Source organism: Megascapheus bottae, chromosome 10 (assembly GCF_031878675.1).
Source record: "Megascapheus bottae isolate mThoBot1 chromosome 10, mThoBot2.hap1, whole genome shotgun sequence".
Taxonomy (NCBI): Eukaryota; Metazoa; Chordata; class Mammalia; order Rodentia; family Geomyidae; genus Megascapheus; species Megascapheus bottae.
The window spans coordinates 49,924,409-49,936,499 of NC_143518.1; the positions used below are offsets into that span (position 1 = coordinate 49,924,409).

The window sequence follows — 12,091 nt, forward strand, 5'->3', positions numbered from 1 at the left end:
ACCATGATATATTGCGTACCTTCTACATACCACTCATTCTGCCAATGTTAGGAGACAGGTGAGGGGCATTACATAATCTCTAACTTTACAGATTTAAACCTTAATGGCTTCAACTCAACAAATTTTGTGTCCCAATCTCTCTCAAATAGTCAAAAACAGATAACCACTGGAAGAAACAGAAAACATTTTATAGACTGCTCCCAAAATCTAATGTTACAACTTCTATCTCCAACTCACAAAATGGAATCCTTGATTTTTTTCTTTCTAAACCTACTCTTCCTCCTACAGCTTAGCAAATGAAAATCACATTCTTCTAATTATTTGAGCCAAAACCACTGAAGTCATTCAAGACTGAAGAATATCAACTTTACCTTAAAAATATATTCTGATTCTAATGATCATTCCTCACCACCCAACTACTAACACTGCTATGGTTTAGGGCATCTTCCCATAGGTTCACATGTTGGCAGTGTGGCCCAAGCGATACTCAGAGGTAGTAGACTTTTAACAGTCAAACCTAGAGCCAAGTCATCAGATACTGGAGCATGCTCTCAGAAGGGATTAATCTACTTCCCATGTGGCCCCTGCCTCTCTAAGGCTTTCTATATTCCAATATGATCTCATACTCCCACTACTGATGGTGTATTCACCATGAAGTCCTCACCAGAGCCAGCACAGCAGATTCTGGCATCATGGTCTTGAACCTCTGGAACTATGAACCAAATAAGCCACCTTTCCTTCGAGCATCAACCCTACAGTTGTTATAAGTCTATTATAATAACAGAATGTATACCAATACACTTTGTCCAAGGTACCATTGTCTTCACCTGGACTGCTGTACAATTTCTAAGCTGGTCTACCTGTTTTTGCTCCCATCTTCTGTTCTCCACAAATAGCCAGAGAGATCCCTATGTTGTCATTCCTTTGTTCACCATCCTCTCCATGGCTTCCCATCTAATTCAGAGTAATAGTCATGTTGTTAAGGAGCCTATGAGAACAGAAGGATCTTATTGCCTGTCTCCTCACTTCCCTCGGCTCACTTCACCACTCTTCTCATTGTGCCCTAGCCACACTTATCCAGCTGCTCCCTATACATACCCCAGACAGGGGTCTTTGGGTTGCTTACCTATTTCTCTCCTGCCAAGACATTCTTTCCTCACAAATTCACATTGTTCTTCCTCTTAATACATGTCTCTGCTCAAATGCCTCTTTCTCAACAAGGTGACTATTCTGTTAAAACTAAAGATCCACTCCCACCCCTTTCATATTCCTCCTCCCTTTCTTTTTCTCCAACACATATATCTCTATTTGAAATACATTTGTGGATTTGCCTATTTTCTATCCCACTTATAAACTATAATGCGAGCTCTAGGCAGGCAGTTTCTGCTTTCTTCACTACACAGAACTATACCTACCCCCCAATAAGTACTCACTACATTTCTACTGGAATGAATTTAAAATAGAAGGAAAATGACTCCAAGATATCCTTAAATCATAAGAAATACTGTAAGTAGTAAAACGCTAAAACTAAAAATTATAAATATGCAAGCATTTGTTGTAAGGAGAAAGTAGCTGTTTCATTAACAAAGGAATACCATCACGGATTAAGGCACCCAATAGTTTTTCAGTGCTTCTGAATGAAAACTGAAGTCCTTCTGTGCTGTACAAGCATCCATTGGCCCCTCCAGTCGCCTGCTGTACCACTGCTGCCCTCTCCCACTGTACCCCAATCAAACACTCTCCTTCCTTATTCATCAAATATTATAGTTTTTGGATATATTTTTATTATAATCAATAGAAGGGTTACATTATATTCACCAGATAGAAGGTGCATTGCTTCACAAACATTGATACCCTTTCCCATGTCTTGGTCCCCATTTCCCTCCCCACATCCCCACCCCTCATCTTGTTTTCTCCCCTTCCCTATCAGATTTCAAATAACCAAATAAGCATATATATAATATATCAGATAACAAGGTAAAATACTGTAACAATATGAAATAACCAAGGGACAGCAAAAGAGATGAGAGAAAACATAGTACATTAAGGGCAACAATCACTCATTATGTGGCTTTTGTTTCTATATCCTGGAGGTCCTTTCATTTAGTGTCATACTAAATGGCCTTATGTATCTAGGTTTTGCTCTATTGTAAATCATTGAGCCTGGCCTACAAGAGCTGTTTCTTTTGCTACTTCAGAATCCTTGAATGTCACAGTCTCTAAGAGGACTACTTGTCCATTTAATCTAAAGCAGTACTCACTGTTAGCTTTTATATCTACCTGTGTTAAAGATCAATGTAGCTCCTACTAGGTTCCAGTATCTACTGATTTTTTGTTTTTTAATCCTGCTTGACCACCACAAGAACTTAAATTTCAAAAGGGCAAAATATTTTCCCATCTTACTTATCTGTTTAATACGTTGAGTTGTAAACTGAAGTTTTTACTTGCACTATAATTTCCTATCTTTTTCTTATAAAACCTTTCTAAAAGAAACAGACACACGATGAAAACAGTCTAAAGAAAATTCCTCCTAAGTTTAAAAATCCTGAAGAAATCCTGTGGTCATGTGACCACTCAAAGTTCTATGTGGTCAACAGTAAAGAGAAATAGATCAGGTAAACATGACTTAAGCAATGGAAAACTTGACTTTCAAGCATTGTAAAACTGTTCTTTAGTATTAAGAAAAACCAAATCACATGTCAGCTCTAAGAGGTACAAAAGGAAAGTTGAAAAAAATGATAGAAGAAAAAGTCAAGTAGAATTTGGAGAAAGAAGAGGAAAATACAGCTAAAAATAACAGAGATAAGCTAGGATTGAAAATTTGCCACAGATAATCTCCAACATGAATAATCCACACTGGGTAATAGAATATTGACTATAATTACATTCATCCTACTGACCTTGTTCTAAATTATTATGGATTATTACTACGCAAGTTATTTTGTTCCACACCAGAGGTGGCTGTATTTCGCTATCAGATGACATGACCTCTAATTCAATAATGTCTGTAATGCACTGGTATCCTCAGATAAAAGCTGTCTATAATGTCTGAACAAAGGTGAATTAGTTATCCAATTCACACACACAATTAACTCTCTTAATACCTGTGAGACCATGGAGCCCCTTCTGAATTTCCTATTAAATACTGCATATGGAGGTCTTCCCTCCATCTGTAGTTATCTTGTGCTGTACTTTACAATAAACAATATTAATAGTTTATTGCCCCCATCAAAATTCTTACATTAGTTATCATAAGAGACCTCATTCCAGAAAGCAATGATTCCTTTTCCTGGGAAAATGTATTACATTCAGATGTTATGCCTATTAGTAAAGCATGAGAATTTTTTATTTCCAGTAATACAAAATACAAAAATAATGCCTTCATGAAATATGGAAAATAATTTACTTTTCTCTTATTTTAGGAATACCTCTAAAGTACCAAAAGTCAATATATAAGTGAATTTATATGCATATAGGTACACATACATATATGCTGTATATAGTCATTCTTAATAAAATTCAAGTGTTAACAGGCCAGCCCAAATAAAGCATAGTATTTTGGGCCACCTGTTCCCTCTGCTAGGGAACCAAAATTTCACAAACAGCTTGAAGGCAGAGCCCTGTGCCTCTGCTTTGTACCCATATGTGATGCCAATGGCTGTATTCATAAAAACTCAGATCAGAATAACTAGGTAATGTCAAATGTTAAGCAAACACCCTCACCATCTATGAAAAGGGGATAATTAATTAATTCTTCAGGGGATGCCTTTCATTTTAGTCATCTGACATAAACGTATCTTTTTTAGCAAAGAACAGAGAACAAAATAAAAATCCCTTAAATGGAATCTAGCTCTCTCAGCATGTATTCACATTAAAGCCTTCATCATAATATTAGATGATATCTACGAGAAAGTAAGGAAGGACAGTCTATCTAAGAACAGTTGGTCCTTATGAAACCTGCTATCACCTGGGCTTTCCTTTGCCCTCACAACTCAAAGTAGGGAAGTAGAGGAGAGAAGTAAGAAAACCGTTCCCTTTGATGGGTTTCACATATTTTATGTGCTCATGAAATGACAAGAGAATGAACACTACTGAAACTGGAAAGAAAAGCAGGTGACATTCTTCTCTTCATAAACAATCTAAACTATAAACCAACCTTCTGCATGCTGCAGCACAAGAAATACAGACTCCTCAGAGATGATGTACTTGTGCAGACACACCATGTTGGGCACACAGCGGGGGATGATGGTCTTTCTGTTCCTGCTGTATTCACTGCTTTTCCTTAGACCCTGACAGAGAACAAAAAGGTCAGTTGTACCCTCAGTTGCCTTTGGAGCCTGCTGTGCTCTGTGTTTATCAACCAAACTAATCTATCCGAGTTACTCCAGGCTTCAGAGAAACCACTCATCTGCTGCTCTATGCCCCTCGGTCCCTGGAGGCTCTGCTGATGGCATCTGGCGTGAATCCAGAGAAGGGAAGATGCCACAGAGCTGCCATTAAAATCAATTACGTGGGTCACTGTTTTTATTAGAGATGCTCTCAAACTAAGTCATCAGGATGACACACAGTATTTCTCTGTGACCTTTTAAGTTTTATTTTACTTATGTACATCTTTAAAGCAGGAAACATTGTATAATCCATTGAAACTCCTGAGACATAAAAGGTATTTCTAGATTAAAACAGCAAGTTTAAAATACTAGAATACCAGACTCAGGATTATTTATAATCTCCAAAAAACAAGCTATGTGAATTCTCTGGGTCACACACTGATTTTTAAAACTGGGAAAGTGTCAGTATTCTTTTTTTTTTTGTTTTCATCTTTAAATGTCTTTTTTTTAAATTGTAATTAGTAAAAGGGTTACATGATATTTGCCAGATAGAAGGTGCATTAATTCACATACACTGATACCCTTTCACATGTCTTGGTACCCAAGTGTCAGTATTCTTAAAGACAAATGTATTTCAATACATGTCTATGTAACCTATTATCATGTCTAATCAACAAAAGAGAAAGTATCAGAAAAAAAATATGAAATTCAGCAAGTCACTTTCTGGATGCTATGGAAATGCTTAAATTGGGATATTTTTAGATATGTACTATCACAATCCATCCTAAAAACAATTTCAAAATTATGAAATTGAGTTTTGTATCTTATTCATTTAGATATGAATTAAAATTGAATGTATATAGAAGAGGATGTAGATAATACTTTCTGATATACTTGTAACAAAATGCTAGTTCTTACAAATCAAGCCCAGGAGTGGCAAAAAAAAAAAAAAAAATCCAGAAAAAAAAATGTATGGTACAGCATGTCTATCAACTGTGATGGAAAGGGAGTAAAAAATACATATGCAGACAGCCACAAATCTAAAAGTACATTCAAAACACCCATGCAACAATATTAAATACCCTTCCTTTCTTTCAAAAGCATCATTTGAAAGTAAGTTCTAAATACACTAAAAATACATATTGTACTTACTTTCAAAATGAATGTCTGGTCTGTCCTTGTGTCCATTACAAGTAAAACCTATATAAAAGATATAGGCAATAATTTAATGATAATATAATAAAATACTGACTCTTGGCTTTTGGAAACAGAGTTAGGGGTAAAACTAACCACTTATTAGTATCTGAATGGTTCTTTTTAAATCTGTTAATAGAATCAAAAATACTCTTCAAAAATTTTATTATGATTTTCTTTTCTTAAAATGCCATAATTTAGAAATATTATTGTTTCTTAAATATATTTTAAATGTATTTCTGAAAAGTGAAGGAAATGTCTCACACAAAGAATATTTCCTCATGGAACATGGAAGTAACAAAAACAAACTGCTCAAGTCTTACCTTCCTTCCTAAAATTCTTAGTAACTGAAGCTCTAGCTGGCACCTCAGGCCTCCTTTTGGTACTACCTCTCAGATTTGGGCCCTTTTTCACTCTTTGTACCAAATAGAGACCAACTCTTATCTACCTGCTAACAATGGCCTCCCAACTCGTTACCTTTCCTACAAGTTGCCCTATGGTGGATTTTCAAAATAGGAGTCAAGGTGTTCTTTCTTTTAATTTTTTTCATATATTTTTATTGTAATTAATAGAAGGGCTACATTATATTCACCAGATAGAAGGTGCATTACTTCATATACACTGATACCCTTTCTCATGTCTTGATCACCATTTCCCTCCTCTCACCCCCGCTCATCTTGTTCCCCCCCCTTCCCTATCCTATTTCAAATAACCAAATAAACATGTATACACTATATCAGATAACAAGGTAAATACTGTAACAATATGGGATAACCAAGGAACAGCAAAAGAGATTAAAGATAACACAGTCTGTTAAGGACAACAATCACTCATTATGTGGCTTTTGTTTCTATATCCTGGAGGTCCTTTCATTTAGTCATTCTATATGGCCTTATGTATCTAGGTTTTGTAAGGTGTTCTTTTTTAAAACAAAAGTTAGATCACAACATTCACATATCACCCTGAGGGGAAAGGCTCAACTCCATGAAATGACCTCAGGGCCCTTCATGATCTCACACTCTGTCTCCCTCGCCTCAGTGGCTACAAGGAGAGAACAGAAGTCACCCTGCCAGATTCATTTTTTTTTTTATTATTTCTACACACTATATCAAAGGCTGGCAAAATTTTTCTGCAAAGAGCCAGATAGTAATAAATATTTTAGGCCAAGGCCAGCCAGTCTGTTGTTACTTTTCAAATCTGTTAAGAGTGGCGCAAAAACAACCACAGTCTGAATTAGCCAAGGGATGTAGTCAGAATTTTAGCCCAGGAATCAACAAACCACAAATCAGGACTTTTCCCTCTCTACGGAGCTTCTGGCAATCGTGATGGTGAAAGGAAAGAAAAAAGTCAAAGACCAATAAATAAACAACCAAATAAAAATAAATGAAATGTTTAGCTGGGAAAAAATAAAAGAATGTTACAAATAAGCAGAAAAGATGGTACATCCCATTTTAGACAGGTGAATTTGAAGAAACAGTGACTTCATCTTTGACTTTTCTTTCGTTGCACTATAATATTACCACAGGTGCCTCCTGAATACATCTCTTCCTCATCCCAAAAGCCATGTACTTACCAAAAATAAAACAAAGAACCTGTTCCCCTGCCAGTAGAACCGAATAACACAACTCACCATGCAAACACACGAATCCAAAAGCTACCTAACTCTCCAGTAAGGAAACCAGACTTAACAGTACCTGGCTTTTAGCCCACAGAGACTTGTTTCACAGCTCTGATCTACAAAACTATAATTTATCGGAAGAGGAGAAAAACACTACAATGAAAGGTTTCTACTTCAATTATTTTCAGACAGGAGAGACATAATTTTCTCTTTATTTATGCTCTGTGCTATATTTACCACAATTCTTTTTTCTTTAATTTTATTTTTTGTCGGGGTAATGTGTAGAAGGGTTACAGTTACATTCACCAGATAGTAGGTACATTACTTCTCATGTTTTTGTCCCCATTTCCTTCCCCCAACCCCCTCCCAATCATCTTGTTTCCCCCCTTCCCTTTCCTATATCAAATAATCAAATAAATGTATATACAATATACCAGGTAACCAAGTCAGATACAGTAACAATATGAGATTAACCAAAGGGCAAAAAAAGAGAAGTAATATAGTACATTAAGAATAACAATCACATAAGATAAATCTCTTGTTTCCACATCCTAGAGGTCTTTTCATTTAGTCTTATCCTATATGACCTTATGTACCTAGGTTTTGAGCTACTGTAATCATCTGCTAGGAGAGTCCTAGATGTGTACTAATTTTTACAAATGAGAGAAACAATTGAGCCTATATAGGTTCCTTTGGGTCTGGCTTACTTCACTTAATATGATTTCTTTCCAAGTCTTTCCATTTCCTTACAAATGGGGCAATGTTGTTCTTTCTGATGGCAGCACAGAATTCCACTGTGTATAAATACCATATCTTCTTGATCCAATCAACTATTGAAGGGCATCTGGGTTGGTTCCATATCTTTGCTATGGTGAATAGTGCTGCAATGAACATCATTGTGCTTGTGGCTTTAGTATGTCCTTGTTTATGGGCAATTGGGTAAATGCCAAGTAGTGGAATTGCTGGGTCATAGGGGAGCTCTATGTTTAGTCTTTTGAGGAATTGCCATACTGCTTTCCACAGTGCATGAAGGAGTTTATACTCCCACCAGCAGTGTAGTAGTGATCCCTCCTGGCTAGATCCCTGCCAGCATCTGTGGTTATTGGATTTCTTGATCATGGCCATTCTAACTGTACAATTCTTGAATCCTCAAAGTTAGGAAATTACATTCACAGAACATGGGCCTTAAAAGTTAGATTAATTTAGTGAATGTATATGGAGGCACTATGGTCCTCTCTGTAAAGGAGAACTCAATGACAATCTGTTATGTCTGTAAAGAAATTTAGGATGCCTTATGTCTCGTTTGCTTTTAAATTTTATTATTTTGATGTACTTGTACAAAGGGATTTCAACTAACACAACATTCATTTTTTTTTTTTATTTAGAAGAGCTGAACACTCTGAAAGGACCAGAGCTCCACTGGTTTTGAGTTTGTTTTTTAATAAAATTTTATTATTATGTGTTGGACAGGAAGGGTTACCATTTCATAAGTGATAATGAGTACTGCTCTTCTTTGAACGCTGTCACCCCTTTTTTCGCTTTCCCCCAGTTTCCTCCTCCCATCCCTGCCCACAAGTTGTAGGTTCATTTTCTGTACAATATACACTGAGTACGATGATAGCTTTTGTTCACCTTTCTTTCCTCCCTTTCTGCCCCACCCCCTTTGCTACCATGTTCATTTATTTTTATAACAACTTGTGACTCTTTTAAGTCAATCACCATAAAACTGGTCATGTTGAGTAAAATATATCTGTATGAAATAAAACCCATATCCAGTAGAAAATCTCTTGACTGCTAAGGGTCATTTGGATATTATAACAGCATCCACAGGCCACACAAAATTATCAGTTCAGGCAGGCAGCCCACACAAAGCTGGTAAGAAGCATATAGGTCTGTTCTGTTATATATCAAATGATTTTGAGGTTCTCATATAGGACATGGGCCTGACATTCCCAACTCTCAAGGTAAAAGGTATGAAAGCTATACAATCCAAGAACTTTTCCTACCAGAAGCCTCTTAAAATTGACTGAACAAGATACTCATGCATAAATCAGGAATGATATCCCTTTACTGGTCTCATTTAGCCTGGAAGCATGATGCAGATCAGATAAAAAGACAAAATTAAGATGGATAAACAAAGCTGGAAAGTGCTGTGCTGTTTACATGTACTTTCTTCTCCTACCAAGTTTGTTTGCAACTAGACAATGTTCACATTGAGGCAATAAACACAAGAACATATGTGATTTTTTTTAAATGTGCCCTTTGACTGTCAATTTCTCCCAAACAGGTGTTGGCTAAATGATTATAAATTGGCCTCTGGATACACCTCTTCAACTGAGCCGTACAGGGCTGGTGATAATATAATTAGACCTAAAAACATCAGGCTGGTGAATGCTTTCCATCTGTTTGGCAATAATGTTTAGTTAACAATAGTCTTTAAAAGAAGCACCTTCAACTTGAGTTCTTAAAGTTATTTATAGAGCCATTCTTAACACACCAACACTCCTGCTAACAAGAGCTTTAGCCACTTGGAAATTATTAGCCATACGGCTGTACACAAAGAAAAACGACTGCATTTAACATCTGTATCTTTCCAAATTTACACGCTTCAACCTCATTTAAAGTCATTTCTTAATGAACAGTGCTATGGTGCTGTATTAATATTATAGTTGCATACACAAAGATCATAAGGAGCCAAACATTTTTTTAATGCCAACAGTAGGCCAATCTGTAATGAAGCTGTCAGCACAAAGGACAAAATAATAGCTTCTTTAACCCTCAAACAGGATTTTTTTCATTTGTGAGCTAGAACACATCAATTTATAAACTGCTCATGGGTTTGCTCACCTTTTTAAAGACAAAAATCTAATTTGTACTAATTTGATACAATTGTCTTTCCAATAAAAGACTCCTAAATTCACCTTTTATTTCATGATAAAACAAGCACTAGAACTAAAACCGTCAAGAAATAATTGCCTTAGATGGCACACCTTACTGAAAGAGTACAATTAATGTATTTCTCCCTTTCATTTTTTCACTCTTATTTATCAGCACTATATTAGCATATGGTCTAACAAAAGAGATTACTCCATTTTCACCCACATCAATATACAGAATGCCCCTAAATTAGAGAAAAAAAGAAAAGTAGGCAACTCATTCCTTTAGGAGTAGCCTTGTCTGTCGAGAACCTTGCCCACTGTTCTTTCATAGCAGTAGTAAGAAAAGCTGCATTTGATTACAGGTCTGAAGGCTTGTGGAAGCTTTTCAGCCCTGGGTGGGAGGTGGGGTGCTTAGTTTTGCTTTTGCTGTTAACCGAAACAGGGAAAACCTAATATTTTACAAGATACTACCTTTACTAAGAAAGGAAAGAAAGTATACCAAAATAATCAAGTATGATTTTTTAAACATGTAAAAGAATAAATTTGACAAGATGAAAAGAAACACATTTCTCTACTGCCTATGTTACAAAAATATGGAAAATACTCTGCCATGGGAATGTTGGCCCATTCGTGAACTTTTTTTCAGGTAATTAGATGTTGACACTGGAATTTTAGAAATTCTCTGAAAAGGATTTCAGCTAATTCTTTTAAAAAGAATGATTACCTGTGTAATTTAAGGAAAAGTCTGTCTCTCCAGTGGCATTTCACAGGACTCTAGGACAATTGTAGTTAAGGGCTGTCATATAGGACAAACTCACACTGTCCCTTGATGGTGTCACTGTTCATGTTTGTTGGATATAATATGAATGAGTCTTCAACTGGAAGACTGGAAAATCATACATATACAAACATCCCAGATAGGATGGAATCAACAGAGTAAGCCACAGAAAATTTACAATTTTGCAAATAAGACAGTTTTTCTCAACATAGTTTCAGATGAATAAAATTATTCTTTTTTTGTTTTGTTTTGTTTTTTTATTTATTTTTTATTGTAATTAATAAAAGGGTCACATGATATTTGCCAGATAGAAGGTGCATTAATTCACATATATTGATACCCTTTCACATGTCTTGGTCCCCATTACCCTCCCCTCCACCCCCCCCAGTCTTGGTTTTCCCCCCTTCCCTATCCAATTTCAAATAACCAAATACAAATAAATCCAATATATCAGATAACAAAGTGAAAAACTGTAACAATATGAGATTCTTGCTCTACTCTTTCCAAAACAGTCCACACTTCACAAGCATCAGGTAAGTTGTTAACTAGCCTCTTGCTGATAATATTATAAGAATTGGTGATGGTCACCTCCTGTACAGAGTTCTGAACAACAAAAACTACAGCAGGTAATTTTACTAGCCTCCCCTAGTACCGCACAATGATAATCAAAAATTATTCATATTTTCAGCCATAAACCTATCCCACTTTATATAGGATACTTAAAATATATTCCTATTTTTAATCACTAATTCATCACCTTCTTTTCACAAGGCATCCGACAGAAATCCAACTACCAGAAAACAAGACAGAATATCAGGTGACCTTTAGTGTATAATTCTACTAGGTTCTATGTCTCTTTTTTTGGCATTTTAAGGCTAACAATGTTCCTTGTACAACTGTCTACAACTCCCAAAGCAAACAATAATGAGCCCACAGCATCAGCCCACCAGAAGGTGCTGGATGAAGAGCAGCAATGAGAAAGACTATGTAGAGACATCCCTCACAGCAGGCCATGAACCAATCAAAGAAACATCTTTGAGAAATGAAGTTTGACAACTCCAACCTGGAACCAAATAAGATATCTTTTTTTAACTTTATTTGCTTTCTCTTTTCTTTTTGATTAAACATGTCAGCCTATGAATACAATAGGTCTTGATCAATGTCACCCCTTTTCTTCATGTTTCTCTTTAATCCAAAAATATTTTCAATGATACATGACAATAAATACAACCTACTAAGAATGCAGTACTCAAAATCTATACTATTTTAATAATTAAAATTCAAAATAGCATAA

General features: G+C 35.9%; 1 protein-coding gene across 5 annotated transcripts in view; it reads right to left on the reverse strand.

Annotated features, from left to right (window-relative positions):
* The window catches only part of LOC150058406 (inactive ribosomal protein S6 kinase delta-1), a 152,449-nt gene that overhangs the window by 39,553 nt on the left and 100,805 nt on the right, over positions 1-12,091 (reverse strand). For all 5 annotated transcript variants that reach the window (XR_016536881.1, XM_090341207.1, XM_090341205.1 and 2 more), the window contains 2 exons: positions 5,481-5,528; positions 4,157-4,289 (listed from right to left, as the gene is read on the reverse strand). Coding sequence is in view for 4 of the 5 variants with exons in the window: in XM_090341207.1 (XP_090197333.1) it covers positions 4,157-4,289; positions 5,481-5,528 (181 nt within the window). In the remaining variant the exon portion in view is untranslated. The remainder of the gene's footprint in view (positions 1-4,156; positions 4,290-5,480; positions 5,529-12,091) is intronic.